The sequence below is a fragment of the Fusarium musae genome, chromosome 1 (genome assembly GCF_019915245.1).
Source record: "Fusarium musae strain F31 chromosome 1, whole genome shotgun sequence".
NCBI classification, from domain to species: domain Eukaryota; kingdom Fungi; phylum Ascomycota; class Sordariomycetes; order Hypocreales; family Nectriaceae; genus Fusarium; species Fusarium musae.
In genome coordinates, this window is record NC_058387.1 from 3,463,721 (window position 1) to 3,483,445 (window position 19,725).

Genomic DNA, 19,725 nt, shown 5'->3' on the forward strand with positions numbered 1-19,725 from the left:
CGTCTCTATTCGTGCTTTCGTTCAAGTCCTCGTCTATCTTCGTTTTCCGTCCAATCCTAATATTAACCTTTGATACCCATCACGCGCCTTTCATCAGTCGATCCCTGCTCATGCTTATTTGAAGTTCTCGGGATGAAGGATACCCGCCATGTTGCCCTCATTGATTCGCTTTAGGGTCAGGGCGGCAATCAGGGCGGCGCCGACACCACTGCCATCCTCAGCAGTAAGAACCTCAATAGGGTCCTCGGCCTTCTTGTCGGTCTTCTCAGGCCAGTCGAGAATCTCTCGCAGGGCCTGAGCTCCTCGCTCCTTGAAGTAGGGGTACTTGTTGAACACAGAGCCATCAGCACCGACGTGGCAAGATTCGTATCCCTTCTTCTTGCAGATAGCAGCGACACCACAAGCCGAAAGGCGAGCAGCACGTGTGCCGATGAGCTCGGCGGTCCTTCGAACGAGCTCCAGTTCGGGGCGTGTGGGCTTCAGGTTCAGCTTCTTGACGAAGAGATCATACGTCTCAGTAAGGTTCTCCCAGGGGTCTCTAAAGCAGAAAATTAGCGGTGTGCGTAAACCTAGCAAAAAAAAAGGAAAATCCTACTCTTCAATAGCAGACAGGAAGGAAGCATCAAGGGAGTAAGGTTTGCGTAGCAGAGAGATATCTTGGTTCTCAAAGATATGGATGGCTTTGTTATCGTGAAGGTCAACGAGGATGAGCCGGAAAATCTCGCCTAGGTAGAGACCAGCAATCATCTTTTCGAAGGCCTGTTGTCCTGGGCGAGGAGACTCCTTGTCGATAGTCACATCGTAGGCAGTTCGGGGAAGGACTTTATGCTCGTTATCAAAAGCTCCCCACTCGCAGTTGATAGCCATGGGCAGATCGGCAGGCAAATTCAGGTCGGCAATCTTAGGAATGGAGCCACAGTCTTCCATGTAAGCAGCATTGCAGCCAGTACCAAAGATGCAGCCGATCTTCATAGCGGTATCGGTATAAGCGGAAGCGATCAATGTGCCAGTAGTATCATTAATGATAGCTGCAAGCTTAATGGGGACGCCCTATTCGCATGATCAGCAACGATTCTTTGGGATATTAGAGCAATGTTCAGCGTACGCGAGCCTTCAGGGCCTCCTCGAACATGGGCACGATGTTCTTGCCCTCCACACCATCAATGTCAAAGCCCTTGGTCCATCGCTGCAGGATACCCTCATCGATGTAATTCTGGGTGGCAGGATATGAGAATGTGAAACCCAGAGGAATTTTCTCCAGCTTGCTACAGTCCCCGTGATGAGTCTCGAGGAACTGGTAAAGACACTCGGCAATGTATTCCCAAAGCTCCTCAGATGTACCAGACTTGAGCTCCTCGGGCATGCGGTACTTGGACTGGAGGATATCGAACTCGGATTTCTCTTCAGTCAGAGTGATTTGGCAGACTCGCAGGTTTGTTCCGCCCATATCCAGGGCCAGGTAAGTTCCGGTTTCATAGCCATCGGGGTATGACATGACCCAGGTAGGGTTCATAGGCTATGGGCTTGGTTAGAAGCAGGATTGGAGGTGTTTGTTTCGAACTCACGATGCTACCCCCCTCAACACTGAGGCCTATTGAGAGTCAGATAGTCGTCCCTGTAGTCGACAGAACAGTAGGGCTCACCTTTGGCCAATTCGGAGACAAAATGGTCGGTAATCTCCTTGAGCTTGGCGGACTCTACCGTGAAGAGCTTCTCGAGCTTGTGAATCTCATCGGCGAGATCCTTAGGGACATCGGCCATTGATCCTGACATGATTAATCGTTAGCAACGGAGATGTTGAGCAGGCTGATGTGATTTTTGCTTGGATGCAGTTGGAGAAACAAGAGACTCTGAAGAGAGAAAGGTTAACGGAAGGGTAGCGCATTTTGACTTCAGTGCTGCATGGTCACTGAACAAGCACTGCGTCTACACTCTGACAGTAGGACAGTGATTGCCAGCTGGCAAACCCAATAGCATTCAGTAGCCACGAAGTGCAAGCTCACGTAATACACCTTATCTGCAAATTCGTTGTCCCCCGAAACTTGAGGTCGTAGTCGCATGCACAGTCGATTATCATTGTTGTCGCCGATTCTTGGCCAAGCCCAAAGAGCCAATGGGGGTTGCTCTCGATCTCGCACGACGGTTTTCTTTCACTTTCGTGACACTAGAAGACGAGTTCGTCTTGTCTCCAAGGTTTGTCACCAGGAATGTTGCAATGGATGGAGAAACATCGTCATTGCAGCGCATTTTTGCTGGTTCTGCCCCCACTGGGCAAGCTTCCTCTTCGTAGACAAGCAACAGCTCGTGGCCAGCAGCAATTGATACTCCCAAGTAACGAGTCACAGAGATCTTCGGTCGCGGAGGGCGTCATAACATAACAAGTGATAGCATTTAAGTATACGTACCCTTTCGGGAGGGAGGACGTCGAGGACCAAGACCGACCATTTTGATGAGCGAGGTTTGACTTTTGGCGGGGTTCGGATTTGGCGGGGTAGTGTCTTGTTGAAGCTTCGTAGCGCGTAGGTCACCGTGGAAACTTTTGTAAGGGAAAGACGTATTCACGAAAGGAAAAGGAACACAATTTAGAATTTAGAATAGATTGGAGTATGAGGTGGATGGTGTAGGTAGGGGGATACAGGGTTTTTAAAGCAGCCCAGATATGGATAGGATGGGATGGGATGGAAGGGAGGTGGAGTAGAAAGCACCTTACGTAGACTACGTAAGGTAGGTGCTAGCAGGTCGTGTCGGGACTGGACTGAAGTAAATTGAGGTGAGTCGAGTTCAGAACAGGCCCGTTGAGCGGGAGATTTGCAGGGAATAATTGACTTAACTATTAGGTGTCTTCTCATGTCATCAATCGGCCAGAAGCAAAGTACATCTACCTGCAAATAAAGGTTGACATGTACTTTGTCTTATATCTTGTGACCAATTGGCAACAGCCAGATCGTCCCAGGTCTCCGCCGTCTTGACCCTCAACTACCTTACCTACCTATAGTACCTAAGTACCTACATAGTAAGTATTGGATGTATCCAAGATATAGGTGGTATGTAGGCCTGCACCTCGTTTCTACTGAACACTCGTGTCTACTCCCCTTGACTCAAGTACTTAGGCACCTGAGCCACCTCTGTACCCTTCGTAGGTTGCTCGATTGACCGCTTCGTGGTAAAAGGAAGTAAGCAAACAAGAGAAGTCTCTCCTCAACAATGATACTAGCCAGAACAAGAACTCAGGCACCTCGCGCTTAGACATTCGTGGTCTGAGATGCGCGTGGGTTGAGGTGTCTCTTCTCCTCAATTCCAACTGGAGCCTACCTTGTCGGGCCGTTGATGGAGGGGGCCATTGGTATTTATTAGTGGTTACTCTGACTGAAAGTCACACAACACATTAGAGTTCCAATCGCGTTTTTTTCAGTTGCATCTCTTGATTAGTGCCGTTTCTTAGAAGTCACAATTAGGATAAAATTCATGATACCTCGACTGGGCACATGTTTCACTGCTCTCAACCTTCATGAGCTGGGGAACATGGGGGTCGGCCGCGTCCACTCTGGGCAGTGAAAACTCCAGCTTGGTAACATGATGTCAGGTCCCAGTAAGCCACCTTCGTGGGGGGGTCTCCAAGGCTAGGTACTTGGTTCTTCTGCCGTTCAGGTATCTCTCGCCTCATCAGGATGTGGGGTGCTTGTCCTGTAGTTACTAAGGTTGGGCCAACCTGGAACGCACCTTTTACATCTTAGTTGAGGTACCGGGGTCCGGGTCCGGCACTACGATTCTCCCGAGCTGCGATCTAGCCACGTTTTCATTGGTTAGGCAAGCTAGTGGCTAGCTATGGAACCTAGGTACCCTGAAGCTTCTGCTGACGCGCCAAATGGGCAACGTATGCTTTTTGGGGAGCTGCCCTGTCTCAGGAGGGTCTCGAAGTTGAGGTGTCTCGAGAGTTGCGAGCTTGCATTTATCAAACTTTGACCACAATTACCTTGCGGTACAAGGCCACAACAAATTTTCATTCTTGACAGCCTTGGATCTCTCAATAGATGAGTGTATCCCTACCTTAAGCCGTCATCATGAAGCCTTTCGCCATCACCACGGCGCTCTTTAGCTTCATATCCGTCGCACTCGCTGGCTCAACAACAGACTCCAAGACATCGAAGGTCATCCTGCCCGTCGACTTTAAGCCTCCACAGGTTTTCAAGAACGCCAATTTGGTGCACGTCATCTCTCTGGAGAAGACCTACGTAAAGGAACAGATCAATGTCCTCGTCGAGAACGTTGCAAAGGAGCCGCAGACAGAATACTATGTGCCATTTACTGCCGAACAGCTTCCTCGTATAGGAGGTTTCGAGGTTAAGGATCGTAAGGATGCGAACGCCGGACCGTTCGCGGCCGAGGCTGTCGAGTACGATCCTCTCAGGTATGTGTCTTCTAGCCTGGCTATGTTGCAGTTCAAGACTAATGGTGCGATATAGTGATGTTCAGTACTATCGTATCCGACTGCCCACGCCACTCAAGCCCGGTGCCCAACAAACACTCGGAATCACCTACTATTACCTGAAAGCCTACACTCCTCTCCCCGCGGCCGTTTCCCAGGACGATGACCAATACCTGAGCTTCAACTTTTCCGTTTATGCACCATCTGCCTACATCACGAAGAAGCAGAAGACTGAGCTTAAGGCTGCTTCGGCCGATGTCCCCGATTATACAAAGCTTCAAGGTAGTGGCGAGGTCAAGGAGTTTCCTGTAAAGCAGGGCACCAAGCTCATCTATGGTCCCTTTGATGAAAAGCCCGCCGGTGCTGTCTCTCCTGCCAACGTTCGCTTCCAGTTTACCAAACCGGTTATTCATGTCAAGGAGCTCGATCGTTTGATTGAAGTCAGCCACTGGGGCGGCAACATCGCCTTCGAGGAGCACTACGAGATGTATCACGGCGGCGCCAACCTTTCTGACAACTTCGACCGAATCAAATATTCTCAGCATTCGTTGTACCGTCAGCATGGGGTTGCAGGAGTTCGTCCTTCGCATTACCTCGACCAGTTGCGAATTCCTCTTCCGGGCGGAAGCGTGGATGCCTACTATACAGATGTGATCGGCAACGTCACAACGTCTACTTGGCGAACCGACAACCGAGACGCTCTTCTTGTTCTGAAGCCGAGATACCCTCTTTTTGGTGGATGGAGGTACCCTTTCACTATTGGATGGAACTCCGATGCTTCTAACTTCCTGAGAAAGACCGCCACTGGTAGTTTCGTACTCCGAATTCCTTTCATCGAAGGCCCCAAGCAGCCAGAAGGCGTTGAATATGAGCACATTAACATCAGTGTTCTCCTTCCAGAAGGCGCCGAGTAAGCCGACAGTCCAAGCACTATCTTTGCCATTGCTAACGTTGATACAGGAACGTCAAGTTCCACACCAACATTCCCGAATCGTCGATTGTATCTACCTCGGTTGATTTGACCAGAACCTACCTCGATACTGTCGGCAGAACAGCAGTCAGCATCAAGGCACGAAACCTGGTCGACGAGTTCCGAGACCGCCAACTCATCATCTCTTACGATGCGCCTCTCTCGAGCGCTCTTCGAAAACCTTTGGTCATCTTTGCCAGTGCCATGGTGGTATTCGTCACTACCTGGGCGTTGGGCCAGGTGCAGGTGGGATTTAAGCCCAAGAAATAGAGGCTTTAATAGAAAAGGAATGTGTCTTTTGATTAAGGGGTCTTCGCCTTCACATGATGAGGAGTCTGGAAGCTGCTGCTGGGTCAGATGTAAAAGTGTAAAATAGAGGGACCATATTAGTAAATGGGATTAGGTTTCCAGTTTGCAAGACGCAAGAAACATCAGATGACAGTCAAATACTCGCTTGACTTTGGTCATGTTCTGACAAAGACAGCAAAGCCACCACCAAGAGACAGGCTCCAAGCCATCATCCGTAGAGGCGGGCAACTCCGTAAGCCAGCTAGACCCAGCCTCTTTTGATAGCCTCTTGTACAGACTTTGCCAGGTTGTAACACGGACTTGGTACTACGCCAAGTGCGTGTGGAGGGACTGTGTCTCCCAGTCCTTGGGGAGTAAGAAAACACGAGGCCTAAATTTAGGATAACAAAATAAGTGCCACAAAGGGTACTCTAAGCTCATCCTAAATCTAGACTAAGGTACCTAAATCTTTTTGTCACTTAGGCTTAAGGTCCCGAGTTTTATTTCCTCCCCTAGCCAGTTGAGCCTGAGATGGGTGGGCGAGACAGGCTCCGAATGGCCACCCTGGCTGAGGGCCCTCTCCTTGTCTGAGCCAGGTTCTGACACCATGGGTTAGTCAAAAGAAACCGGGCAAAGGAAATCAGGGCACTGGTATAAGATTGAACATGAGAACCCTCCTCAAAGCCTCACACATTCTTTTGCATTTATAATTTAACAACCAATATCTCAAGTTGAGGCTGATCAATCAGGGTCTCACTTTACAGTCGCTCCAACGATCTCGTTCGACTAATCCTGTCCTATCACAGCTACGACCAGTCTCACACTCGCCGAACAAACCCTCAAACAACCACCAGGATGTGTTTCGGCAGTGAACCCAAGCCTAGGACCAAGTACTACTATCACGAAGAGATTACACCTTCTAGGCGATACACAGGCCATCATCACCATCACCACCATCACCATCATCACTCACGCTCTCCCCGAGCAAGCTACACCAGTGTCTCTAGACGGTCCTACAGCCACAGCCCACGAAACAGTGGCACTGTTGTCTATGAGCGCTATTGATCGTCTGGAGGCACCAATGCTGAATTGTGGGTGTAATTAGAGACGATGACGTTGTGCAGAGCATGCGGTACTTGGCGGGCTGTGTTTAGCGGCATTGGCAATGTGTTTAATTATCGATGAGGAACGTATGACTATTTGGGCAAGGTTTTGGGGGAAACTGTCTGGTTAAGGATATTGGACACAGGGTGGGCGTTATTCATGCACAGGAAGAGGCGACATAGCGCAATTCAATAAGATGGAGTTTCTTTTCCATTGGCTTTGGCTCAATGGGCTGTTGATCATGAGCTGTGACAGTAGAGAAAGGTCAACTTAAGGATCTCAAGATGCTATTCAACCAATGTCCCTTAGATGAAAGGCTGAGCCTCGTGCTTCTTTCCCGGGAGCCACGGATCTTGGTCATTTGGAGCTCTTTGGAAAGCCTGTTGACGTATCGTCTGGGCGGGGTGCGGAGTGTCCCGCAAAGCTGGATCGTCGCTAGAAGAGCTCATGACATCACACTGCATTCCGCCACCGAACATACAAAGGCTCTCTAAGACAGATACAGCGAGTTACTCCAAATTTGAGCGTAGGTACAGCTGAAAACATGTACTTGTGCTACCGAAAGCAGGGCAGATCCAAGATGTGTTGGTGTCGTCAACGTCAGTTCAACAGGCCCTTCTGCTTGTTTAAAGCCTGCACAACCCCTGCCTTTGTATCGGCAGCTTTAACATCTGGAGACCTCTTACATCCATCCCCCTTGTAACAAACCTGACCCGGACCCAGACGATTTGCACTGATTTACATTTACTACCCAAAGCGGCTCTGCAGCTGAATTCTCGAATCGCCTTATCACCGTAAGCTGTCACCTGTTTCATTGTGTGAGGAGGTGTTGGGCCTTGTCTGTTTCATAGGAGGTAGCGGGGAAGGCAAGAATGTTATGTGATATGAAAGCTGACTAGGTATATGGAAGAAGGTGCATTCTGGTTGAGTCGCAGATACCTACCTACCTTACTCTTGAGCGATAAGGTACCTGAAGGATTCACCTGCCTACCTTGGCTCTCTCTAGGTAGTAGTTATCCTTCCTCAAGCCTTCAACATGTAAGCTCCCGTTGGAATCTTCAGCAATCATCAAAATTCATATGTCGTCGCGCCTCAACCAACCTTACTCTATACCAAAATACAATGTCTCGCTTCAGTTTCGACACCTCTTCTTCACGCCATGAATCACTAGATTCGGAAAGCCCGGTTGACATGAAACTCTTTTCTAGGAATCGCGCACTCTCCATTCGATCCAACAAAGCCAAGGGCAGCTCTGGCGCTGGTGCCGGAGCCAAGCGCCCGGGTTTCTCCTTCAACTCACTCCGCGGCCAGGTTCAACCTGAGCTGTCCCGTAAGCTATTCCGCCTCATCAAATCGGAGAACAACCTCATTACCGCCCATGAGACCGCCGGCCGTGAGCGGGTTTCCATTGCGACTCAGTTATCTGAATGGGGTGAGCAAACCGGAGATGAGAGTATTAGTGATATTTCGGATAAAGTGGGAGTTATCCTGAGTGAAATGGGCGAGCAAGAGGACGCATATGCTCATGCTCTTGACGATTCTCGCGCCGAACTCAAGGCTATTCGAAACACAGAGAAGAGCGTGCAGCCCAGCCGCGAAAAAAAGGACAAGATTGCCGACGAGATCCAGAAGTTGAAGTTAAAGGAGCCTGGCAGCACAAGACTGCCTGTCCTCGAGCAGGAATTGGTGAGGGCTGAGGCTGAGAACCTGGTAGCGGAGGCCCAATTGACCAACACCGTGAGTTGTGACTAGCTTCGCTTCATCAACCATTTGAGCAGGGCTGACCTTCCATATAGACCCGACAAAAGCTCAAGGAAGCTTATGTTGCCGAGTTCGCTGCAACCATCGAGCGCGCCGAAAAGCAGATCATGCTAGCCAAACATGGCCGCCGTCTGCTGGAGCTTCTCGACGATTCGCCAGTGGTTCCTGGCGATACACGAGTGCCTTATCAACACTCCTCCCTGGCACGCCAAATCCTCAACGATGCTGAGGATGACCTTCGAGAGTGGCGACCCGAGGCCGAGGGCTTTTCTACTCCAGTCCAAAACCAATCGCCAACCCTTGAGGGAAAGGGAAAGGAGCCTCTGGCTTCAGAAGACAATCTGTCTCCTGTCCAGTCTGAGGCAGCCACAGTTGAATCCGGCACTTCTCCTTTGGAGCAACGGGGTACCAAGTCCTCCGTCTATGCTGAGGTCGCTGGCTAAGTGGGCAATTACAGGATAGTCGACAAGGGTGCCGATTCAGGTATTGGCTTTTGTTTCGATAAGTTTCGTTTTCTTGAGCGGGCGAGAAAGTTCACTTGCTGTTATCGCAGTCTGTCTGGGCGTGCCGAGGGATTATTTCCTAAGTTTAATAAGTCTGGGGTACCGAGAGGCTTTTGTGTGAGTGCTGTCTGTTCATATCCTTTGGTTGTTGCTTAGTTAGCCTCGTTAGTTGAATCAGAATAGGCGTGCCTACCAAAAGTATAATAAAATGGTGTCATGTTGAGGATCGTAGTGTATGTTGCACCATCGGTACAAGAACGACGATGAACCGGCTCGTGGCGCACTTTACGGGCTTTTAGGCTCATCTTCAATCCATTGTTGAAACACTCAGCACCAATCGATATGAGGTGATCAGTATCGTGGGTCCTGGTGCATCGTTTGCTTTGGTTTTTCAAACGGTGTGGATGGATGGGGTCTGCATCTTGGTGTTGCACCTAATAATAAGACGATTTATTATGTTCCGGTTACGGAGATGGATGAATTTTCGTGAAAGGCTTGATTGCAGAGCAGAAAGATAATTACGTTAACTGTCTTCACAGTAATCATCGTGGATTGACTACTAATGAGAGGGGCCTTGGGCCTAGACATTACTTCGATCCAATCCGTTTAGCTGCCAGTGTAATGATGCGTAGGTTCATCGGGTCATGACTTGTCTCCGGGCTGTCGGCCGTGTTTGCATGGAGGTGAGGATCAAATTAGCACAACTGAGACCCATCATGATATCCAGAACCAGTTAGCTTCTGGTTTATATCAACCATCCGAAAACCAACTCCCGTGCCCGCGAAAAGACGACCTCGGTTTCTCTTGAAGCCCTGTGCTACAGCCGACGACCGCGGTGCAAGGCCTAGGCATAAGGTTTCTTCTCACCGTATACTCTTGATATAACCTCCCAGTCTCTTTCCTCTCTCCCTTTTTGCACCCTTCTCTCCGGGGCTGCTCCACTTCAAGCCGCCCCCTAAAGACCAGCTTAGTATTGATGTTACAGCCGCAAAGTTCCCGGCTTCTGCTGCTCCAGAGGTCGTTGCGCACTACAGTCACAGGCACCGCAGCCACTGGGACACTGCTGTACAGTCCATCCGCAGCGCCGTCGTTGTCGCCATACCGAGTACCTGGCCGGGCCAATTACATGGCATCGCTGGCAGCACGCAGCCCTGCCGCTGCCGCTGCAGGCCCCGGCGGGAGCAATAGTGTCATTACCAGTGGTGCCCCGCCCCCTCCATCCTCTTCTTATTCTCACTCTGCTGCTACGTCAACCTCCAAAATTTCTTCCCGTCGAACAGCTCAGATTGCTCGACACTTTTCCTCCTCATCCTCACCAACAGGTCCCGTTTCAAAGCAGAAGCCCGACATGGCCTCCAACTACACCGTCCGCAAGGTTGCGGCTCCCAACACCCTCGAGCACCGAGTCTACATCGAGAAGGACGGCCAGCCCGTTTCTCCTTTCCATGATATTCCTCTCTACGCCAACCAGGAGCAGACCATCCTGAACATGGTTGTCGAGATTCCTCGATGGACCAATGCCAAGCTCGAGGTATGTTACTGGTCAACATCAATTGCTGTCTTTTTACCTCCCCGACACGCTTTGCTTTATTTACAGTTGTCGTGTGCTCTATTACCCCTCCCCCCTCCTTACGCAACCGTTGCCCCAGACCGGCAAAACGAACGCAAAACATGAATACTGACAAAACCCTCACTATAGATCTCCAAGGAGGAGCTCCTCAACCCTATCAAGCAGGATATCAAGAAGGGCAAGCTTCGATACGTCCGAAACTGCTTCCCCCACAAGGGTTACCTCTGGAACTACGGTGCCTTCCCCCAAGTATGCTCATTATTTACCCCAATCTGACGTGGTCACCCCTAACTCGATCACCAGACTTGGGAGGACCCCAACTCCGTTCACCCTGAGACCAAGGCTAAGGGCGACAACGACCCTCTCGATGTCTGCGAGATCGGTGAGCTCGTTGGTTATACTGGCCAGGTCAAGCAGGTCAAGGTCCTCGGCGTCATGGCTCTCCTCGACGAGGAGGAGACTGACTGGAAGGTCATCGTCATTGATATCAACGACCCTCTCGCCTCTAAGCTGAACGACGTTGAGGATGTCGAGCGACACCTTCCCGGTCTCCTCCGTGCCACCAACGAGTGGTTCCGTATCTACAAGATTCCCGATGGCAAGCCCGAGAACCAGTTTGCCTTCACTGGCGAGTGCAAGAACAAGAGGTGAGTTCTCAAATTCCGGCTCAGTGAGCCCAAGACTGACAATTTTAAGCTACGCCCTTGACGTCGTCCGCGAGTGTGCTGAGGCCTGGGAGCGTCTCATCACTGGCAAGACCCCTGCTGGCGGTGTCTCCACGTAAGTCTCTAAGCTATCTTCCTAACACAGCTGATACTAACGTTTGCGTAGCACCAACGTCACTGTCCAGAACTCTCCTTCTCGTGTCTCTCCTGACCAGCTTCCCCCTCTGCCCCCCAACGAGGATGTCCCCGCCGAGAAGATCGATGCTTCCATTGACAAGTGGTTCTTCATCAGCGGTGCCTCTGCTTAAGTGTCCATAGACCAACCATCTTGCATAAAAGGAAGAAGTACGGCAGACATGTAGTCTTCACAAAAGTTGAGCACAGAGATACTCAAGAACAATATATAAAAATGATGCCAATTGTCGTAATATTATACAAGACCCTCAATCCCTGCTATGCCATAGGGGTTCGTAAATGTGCAGGGTTCGTTCCCTAACGCCGTTTGTGCGGAGTGATACAGTATAGCGGTGTTTTTCACATATTTTAATCGGTCAAGTCGGCTGCCTTCTGCAGTTGACGCGAATGTCGGTCTACTTCCTCCACCAGCCCTTTAATGTTAATCTTTTGGCAGTCGAAGTTGAGCTCCTTGCCATCCTCTGCATCTCGTTAGCCATTGGACCCCTTTGGGACAACTAATAGTGTTCTAGTATTACATACTAAATTTCACTCGTAGGGAGCTGGGCTCTTTTGAAGTTCGGGGTAGGATGGTCGACGTGATTGTTGTTCCATTCGCTCGGGCATTCGGAGGCAGAAATGTGAGAAACAGACGAGCTGGCTTTGCGCAGGCCGAGAAAGGGTTGAATTTGGCCGAAACCTCAGTCATAAATTTGGTGATCATCTTGGCGACGAGTAAAAGGCTAAGCTCGTGAAATACTCAAGAGAAATTGGCTTTGGCAAGGGAGTCGAACGTGGTCATTAACACACTCAAGAGCCATAGCCGGGTACCTCAGTTTGGCGATGCTGAAATTTCGAGGTTCGATAACGTCTCGGTACATGCATATCACCCTAAAGGGGCAGCACCCAGCTAACTGCAACGTCATGATAATGATGGACCACGTTTCGAGATCGACTTGCACATTATATACTTAACAGTTCTTCACCAGCATACTACCACAAACCCAACAAGCTAAAAATGTCTTTCGAGGGTCTGCAGGAGCGTTTGACGGCTCTGCAAGAGACGACAACACAGCTCAAAGAGCTTATCGATCGACTCGCAACACTCAAATTCCAACCTGGCTCCGTGCCCCTGACCACCGACGAGGAGAGCAGCGAAAGCGGCGAACTCAGCGCAGAAATTACGAGTACTCTACGGGATGGAGAAGAGGAGCATGAGCTTTTGCAGGAAGAAGTGGAGTTTCTGCGCGTTGCAGAGCATGACAAAGCCCGGTTGAAAGAGAGTGTCGAAAAGATTGGAAAGGAGCTTGCAAGGTATGGTTTGCGCTGAGAGGAAAATGGTATTTATGTCTAAAATTACTCTAGCTGCCGTCTCTCTTTTCGAAAAGCACGACTGTCGGCAAAACATAGCCTCGCACAAGCACAAAGACGAGAGCGCGAGATCCTCCTTACATCATTTTCACAACCTACTTCCGAGACCAACTCTCTTTACCCTGACGATGAAAAGACTGCTCGTCCTATACGTCATCAGCAAAACGTCCAGAAGCAGCAATCGAGCCTCACCGAAGAGGATCAACAGAACATTGGTGCGAGTGCTAATGTGACCAACGCCCTACGACGAACACATGATCTGATCCAGGCGGAGTTGGCTCGCAGCGAGTTTGCACATGAGACTCTGACGGAATCTTCTGCTGCTTTGAAGCAACTGAACGAGTCGTATGGCTCTCTGGACACAATGCTGGCGAGCTCCAAGGACTTATTAGGCACATTGTTGCGCTCGCAGAAAAGCGATACGTGGTACCTTCAAACGACATTTTACATGCTAGCTTGTACACTCGGCTGGCTGTTGTTCAGAAGACTGCTGTATGGACCGATGTGGTGGATTGTTTGGCTACCGCTGAGGTTAATGTTTGGATTGGGAACGTCGGCAGGCAGTGCGGTGATGCACGCGGGCTCGGGGCAGGGCCAGGTGAAGGAGGCTGGACAAGCGAGCAAAGGAGTTCCGGTGGAGGGTTTGCCGGACGATGAGTTGCCTACCGTCAAAGTTGACACCGATCAGCAGGCCGAAGTTTTGGAGAAGGTGGATAAGATTGTGAACTTTGTGAGAGAGGCAGAGGAGCTGGGGAATATCCCAGAGGGTGATGAAGACAGCATCGGTAATCCCAAGAAGAGGATGTGGGAGGAGCCTGGTGTTGTTGAGCAGCAACGCCCTAGAGACGAGTTATAAGTTGGATACTTATTAATTTTGTAACAACATCGTCCCGCATATGTTGAAGCATTATGTTCATAACTATGAAGCGAGTCTCGTCAGTTGTGTTCAACTGTAAACTGATTTTGGAACATATGATGCCCGTCGAAAAAACTCGCCAAAAGAACGATCCGCAACGGTGGGATACTCTATTCTTCCAAAGAGGTTTTCCGTCCCTTGGTCATCATCATGTCATCGACCACATTCATCTATCGACTATCCTTAAATTTCCTTTAAGCCATCATCTCACATAACGTCGTGCCTCATTTGGCTTTGAGGCTAACTACCTGATAAGCAAACCCGTTCATCAAGAGCATAAACCAAGGTGCCGGGGTTTGTAGGCAACTCTGACTGCTTTTCCGACTATGTTCGCTGGGGAGCAATCTGCTCGACTTCGCTGATCCAAGGAAGGCCAAGCTTCTTCATCTCAACGGCAAGCTGGAACAGGTAATCGAGACTACGTTATATCAGCGTAAGGTAATCATTCGCAGATCACGATTGAGTTGTTATATCTTCCATACCTCTCACATTGAGTCTTGGCCTTATGAACGTTATCACCCCAGACATAGACACCGTGACGACGGACGAGAACAGCGTATGTGTCGGGATACTTATCCATCGCTTCTTCGAGATACTCAGTCAAGTCCTCCTCATGAGGAGTGTTCTCGATAACTGGAATGCGAAGGGTGTCATGATAGCCCAGGTTGCCTGTCTTGTTCATGCCGCGGCCAAAGCCCTTGATTTGCTCAATGTTGTTGATCTCGAAAACTCGGTCTTTTCCGGGGCCTTGGGATTCTAACAGGAGGGTCACAAGAACAGCCCATTGAGAGTGAGTATGTATACAACAGCCAGCCCCTCGGCGGGTGAAAGCAGCAAGGAACAATGGGGTGCACTGAGAAGGCTTATAGCAGGGAGGAGATCGCAGATAGGTGCGCTGGTTGAGCTTATTGTGGTTAGGATCTTGCTCAGAAAGAGCCATGACGTAGATGTCGGTGTTCTTCATGAGTTCTTTTTGAACGCCCGAGGGCGCAATGTATACGAGATCACTGCGACCATGGTGTAAGTTAAGAGAACCGTTTGCTCCTTATTTCGATAGCAAATGCCCAAGAGAAGTTTCAGATGATTTTCCCATTGACTTGACGAGGGTATACGCCGGTATCATGAGTCTCAATAAAATAAATTTGCCTTCTCCAACTCATCATGGCGGGGTCGCGGGGTAAAAAAATTTATGAAATTTCAAGAACGAGCAAGGTAAACATAAACATACTCATCTCGAATGGAGCAACCGCCTCCTGTTCCCGTAACCCAGCCCAGAGTCCAGAACTTTGCGCATAGCGAAGGGATCAGGTTTGCAGGGTGGTTCGGGTCCTCGGAGGTAATGAGGGCATCGCCAGTTGGGCGTTGCTCAGTTGACATTTTGTCTTTGGAGGAAGACTTAGAGACGCGGAGCAAGGTTTGAATTGTGTCTTTGCAGAGGGTTTCCAATTCTGAATACAGCGGCCGGGAAATCACAGAGATCCAGAGGAGTGTTGAGGTATGGGAAATGAGATACCAGCACAGCCAATGTAATAGAGCTGAAACTGATGTTGGTGGTGGATAGTCTAGTTTCTTGTCTAGGTAGGTAGGTAATGTTAGGCCAATGCCACACCTGTCTACGTAGTAGGCTAGGCTGTGGTTTGAGAGCTCTGAGTGGCTGAGGAAGATAGATCGGGGTGCTCTGTGCTCTGTGCTCTGTGCTGTCGAAATCCATCTCATCCGTGATGACAAGAGCACTCTTGGGAGAACCACCTACTGTACGCTAGCCAATTAACAACCACAAGATATTCACTACTCTGTACCTTCAAGGCCATTCTGCGGGGAATCAGGCCGTGGCTGATAAGCGCAATGGCTCAAACAATCAGAATTGATGGCTTGGGAACGTTGGGCATTTACTAGGTACCTAACATGGTCCTGAGTGGGCAGGCCGTATTTCTCCTGGTGCTCTCCAAAATCTACACCAACCCAAGTCTCTTTCTCAATAATCTTTGCCATGTGGATGGAATCTTCTTTTGTCTGGAATATTCTACATTGTATTCCAATTCTATGCAATACGTGCAACCTCGGTTTTCCAAAAGCAATGGCCTCAGTCTGACCTGAGGTTGTATTGCGTCCACGGTGGCAAGCGAGTGGGCTATGAATAGGAACGGAGACGGAACAGCCGAGAAAGGACCAAAAGACAAGGAGTACAGCTAATAATGGGGTTTCCCTTCCATCAAGATTCATAGACGCAAGTCTGAACTATACCAGATAGCCATCTGTTGCAACACGTAGGGTAGTACACATCTTTGCATGAACTCAACGGTGCATGTTATCTGAATGTTTTGAATATGTGATAATAATAGCCAGCACCAGATGGAGAATCTTGCCGGATTGAAGACAAATGGACGAATGCCATGGAACAGACCTGGCCAGTGTTTTAACGTTTTCAAGGATGGCACCTTAATCACAAGCCTTTACAGGTGGGTAATAATACTCGTTTAATGAGTGCGAGAATCCATCAACAGGCTCTGAGCAGTGAGCATCATGTCTTGTCTTAAGATGTTGACCCTTGTCCCTGCTTATATGTAATAAATGGCCTTTTTCAGCTCTCAGCGCCGGTGCCGGGAAGCCAACAACCTGACCCTGCAGGCCCTGGTAGAGCTTCACTGTAGCAGTACGTATCACAGGACACAGGTGCCCCTAATAACAAAGTGGCATATGGGGGAACGGGGAGCACCGCCGGGGCCTTTTCTCTGGGATACCTCGTATTCATGGATTAGGTTGTATGTAATAGGTTGAGCCGACGGCTTTTGCAGGTGACAACGCGGCAAAGAGCATCCGTTACAAGTCCTAGGCGCCGTTTGACCATCCATTTGAGGGAAGAGGAGGTTTGAGTTTGTTGAGTTCTTGAGCAGTATGTAATGAGTCTACTTTGACCTACCTAGTGATAGTATATTGAGATGACGCTCGTGTTAGCCAAACAAAGTGTATACTACATGTACGCCAATGAAAACGAGACCGTTTTAATTAATTAGTACCTACCTTACTCTGGCCAAGCCCTCCAAGACGGCCTCGACTCCCGGGCTAACTTTTACAGTAGTAGAACATGGCTTTCTGTTCTGTTCTTTATTTGATCACTCATACAGGGTACTGTGAAGAAGAAAACAAATCCTCAAGTGTGTTATTGTTTACATTGCATTGGCTGGATCGCAAACTCACTGGCCCAGGCTCACTGATGGTTTACAAAGTCTCGTCTGGGACACACTTCCGCCCACCCCTTGACCCAAAATGGAGGCCCGGTCTATTATTGTCTAGCCCCAAGGGTCACCCCCTGAGACAACCTCGAATCCAATGGACTTGGAGAGATCCGATGCTAGTGCAGTGATCTAGGCGCGCTGAGAAGCACAACCGTGTGCCGTCACCTTTTTTCAAGGTGCAAATTAGGGGGCTCATCACCACTCATCTGTGGTGGTGGAAAGCAGAAAACACCACACATGTAAGAAAGGACGGCAGATGGTGGTCATGTCGCCAGGCAACACGAGCTGTTGGAGGCGAAGCTCTCTAGGCTCTCCATGATGGATGGATGGACGAACGAGCAAGTGGATGATCGATCATCCATCCTGCCGTCCATCCTATACGTGTGGGCCACTTGTGTTTTTTTGTCCCCCCAACGTCTTTTTCCATCCATCATAAGTTTTGTTGGTCACAGTCGATGGGAGAGGAGAGGAGAGGAGTCCACTCACAACATGGATGACCATCTTGAATTATCTGAGCCGAAAAAGAATCGTTAAACGAGGGGAGAGATGCAAGATCTGCGCTGAGCCGGAATTACAGGAACATCCCCCAGCTCAACTGGCAAATAATTAGTCGTTTCTTCCCCTAGTCAACGCAGGACAGGGACGGCAAATTAGTGTCAGTCTCTTGGATTATGGCTTGCAAATTTAAAATTGATGCCGGCGGGCTTCCCCAGACCAGAAAGTAAACGAACCTCGATCGACATCACATCACATCAGCCCATGCCTCCCTCCTCAGGCTCCTCTCCTTCGCTCGCTACAGTCCGACCCGACTGCAACTCAGTTTAATTTTGTGCTTGTGCTTGTCCCTTCTTGGTTATCGTCCCACTGCGTGTGCTGTACTGTGTCACAACATGGACGTGGACTTGTGTAAGGGGGTTTGCGTGGCGTACCCAAAACTTTCCCCCCATCTCTCTTTCTGTTGTGTTGTTTTGATACTGACGAGGCCCCGAGTGTGCATCATGCGTACCTACCTAGGTATGCCCGACAGCAATAGCATCCCCGAGAAGTTGATGGATACTTCGCTTCTCTCTCCTTACGGTAGCTTCTCCCAGTCTCTCGCACTTTCTGATCAGACAAAATGGATCCTTGATGGCTCCAATTCTAATCCTAGCGCCATCATGGGTCCTCTCTTTCCTCACCCCATGTCCATGCATGTCGAATCCATGCTCTGGCCATTGACAAGCAAGATGCAAAGGTCCTGATGGGTCCCCTATCTCCCGATGAGCCGGGGGCTAGCTTGGCGCCGCTTTGCCTGTACCTCAGGTCAGTCTTGTTGACTTGTCTAGCTTGTGCCTGTGCCTGTGACTTTCACGGCTTCCCCTAGCCTGGCCTGGGGGTCTGAGTCTCTCTGAGACGGTACTTTGCCTTGTCTATGCTTGCTTGGGCTTAAGCGGTGGTGGTATGGCCATTGGCTTGATGGTGTGGATGCCCCTTTGCTAACCGGCCGCGTCTAGTTGAGGACTCGACTCATAAAAGGACCTGGCTGCCCCGTCGCGTGCTCTTGTCTCCCTTCTTCTTCACCCTCGTTGTCATCCGCCTGTCATTCGTTAAGACAAGAATTCCACTTCAGACTTTCGCTTTGAGATTCATCTCGATTACTTTACACTACTAATTCTAATATCAACAATCTCGAAATCTATCAACATGCGTTTCACCTCCATCTTCGTTGCCGGCGCTTTCGCCACCATGGCCGCTGCCCAGAGCAAGACTGCTTCTGTCTCTCCCGCTCAACAGTCTCAGCTTGACTGCCTTGACGCCTGTGATGCTGGTGATGTCAAGTGCCAGTCTTACTGCATCACTGTGAGTCTGACGTTCCACTATGTGGACCAACACGGGTCTAACCAGAATTCTCCAGGTCCCCTCTCCCGATGAGAAGAACATCAACGCCACCACCGAGTGTGTTGCCGCCTGTCCCAAGGGCAAGGGTTCTGCCTCCGACACCGAGAAGTACTCTGTCTGTCTCCAGGACTGTATCGCCAACAACTACTGGAAGACAGTCTCCGGTACTCCCCGTGAGACCGGCGATGCTGGCTCCAAGGACGAGGCTTCCTCCGCTGCCGGGTCTGCTGCTTCCAAGGCCACCGGCACTGCCTCCGATGAGGACAGCACCGCCACCGCTTCTGCCGCTGAGTCTGATGCCACCGCTACCGACGCCTCTGAGACCTCTGGATCCGCCTCCGGATCCGCCTCCGGTACAGCTTCTGGCTCCGCTGCTTCGTCTACCGAGACTGGCAATGCCGCCACCGCTCTCGTTGGCGGCGTCTCTCTTCTCGGTCTCGTCGCCGCTGTCTTCGCTCTGTAAATTGGATCGCCTCTTTTTGGACATCCGGTTGATGGAATAGAAGGACTTTAATGGGATTGCTCTAGAGCGGTAATGATTGGAGTTTGATTTCAGATGTGATACATGTTGGGCATCATGACGAAGGCTTTTTTGGGCCGGATCGACTTTTCATGGACAAATTATTGGGACACCTTACGCGTTCACATACGGCTCGACACGAGCATCAATACAATACCTCTTTTTTTTGCGCTCTGCGTAACCTCATCTTGATGTGCTTTTTTCAGTTGACTCGAAGCCAGAACAAAACACAACACAACCACTGAGGTTGTGTTGGTTGTGGGATGTTGTTCTGCGATTGGCTACTGTTTCCCAATCGGGTGCTTGAGTGGTTTAGCTTGTAAACAAGCGAAATGATTGTCTT

General features: G+C 49.9%; 7 protein-coding genes across 7 annotated transcripts; 5 read left to right on the forward strand and 2 right to left on the reverse strand.

Moving 5' to 3' along the window:
- Positions 1–114: 114 nt before the first annotated feature.
- Positions 115–1,773, reverse strand: J7337_001039 (uncharacterized protein; the record flags this gene model as incomplete). The annotated part of the gene is made up of 5 exons (XM_044818784.1): positions 115–538; positions 596–1,050; positions 1,106–1,516; positions 1,566–1,591; positions 1,644–1,773. 5 exons carry the CDS (start codon positions 1,771–1,773, stop codon positions 115–117), a joined length of 1,446 nt encoding a protein of 481 aa, XP_044686486.1.
- Positions 1,774–4,061: 2,288 nt separating this feature from the next.
- On the forward strand, positions 4,062–5,666 carry J7337_001040 (uncharacterized protein; the record flags this gene model as incomplete). The annotated part of the gene is made up of 3 exons (XM_044818785.1): positions 4,062–4,408; positions 4,464–5,336; positions 5,387–5,666. The coding sequence occupies 3 exons, from the start codon at positions 4,062–4,064 to the stop codon at positions 5,664–5,666; spliced, it is 1,500 nt and encodes a 499-aa protein (XP_044686487.1).
- Positions 5,667–7,910: 2,244 nt separating this feature from the next.
- On the forward strand, positions 7,911–8,992 carry J7337_001041 (uncharacterized protein; the record flags this gene model as incomplete). Its single annotated transcript, XM_044818786.1, has 2 exons — positions 7,911–8,525; positions 8,585–8,992. The coding sequence occupies 2 exons, from the start codon at positions 7,911–7,913 to the stop codon at positions 8,990–8,992; spliced, it is 1,023 nt and encodes a 340-aa protein (XP_044686488.1).
- Positions 8,993–10,178: 1,186 nt separating this feature from the next.
- Positions 10,179–11,595, forward strand: IPP1 (Inorganic pyrophosphatase; the record flags this gene model as incomplete). Its single annotated transcript, XM_044818787.1, has 5 exons — positions 10,179–10,583; positions 10,752–10,871; positions 10,926–11,269; positions 11,319–11,402; positions 11,454–11,595. The coding sequence occupies 5 exons, from the start codon at positions 10,179–10,181 to the stop codon at positions 11,593–11,595; spliced, it is 1,095 nt and encodes a 364-aa protein (XP_044686489.1).
- An 884-nt stretch (positions 11,596–12,479) lies between these two features.
- J7337_001043 (uncharacterized protein) lies at positions 12,480–13,688 on the forward strand (the record flags this gene model as incomplete). The annotated part of the gene is made up of 2 exons (XM_044818788.1): positions 12,480–12,775; positions 12,827–13,688. The coding sequence occupies 2 exons, from the start codon at positions 12,480–12,482 to the stop codon at positions 13,686–13,688; spliced, it is 1,158 nt and encodes a 385-aa protein (XP_044686490.1).
- A 384-nt stretch (positions 13,689–14,072) lies between these two features.
- MDE1 (Methylthioribulose-1-phosphate dehydratase) lies at positions 14,073–15,125 on the reverse strand (the record flags this gene model as incomplete). The annotated part of the gene is made up of 3 exons (XM_044818789.1): positions 14,073–14,166; positions 14,231–14,755; positions 14,977–15,125. 3 exons carry the CDS (start codon positions 15,123–15,125, stop codon positions 14,073–14,075), a joined length of 768 nt encoding a protein of 255 aa, XP_044686491.1.
- A 3,542-nt stretch (positions 15,126–18,667) lies between these two features.
- J7337_001045 (uncharacterized protein) lies at positions 18,668–19,325 on the forward strand (the record flags this gene model as incomplete). The annotated part of the gene is made up of 2 exons (XM_044818790.1): positions 18,668–18,823; positions 18,879–19,325. 2 exons carry the CDS (start codon positions 18,668–18,670, stop codon positions 19,323–19,325), a joined length of 603 nt encoding a protein of 200 aa, XP_044686492.1.
- Positions 19,326–19,725: the final 400 nt, after the last annotated feature.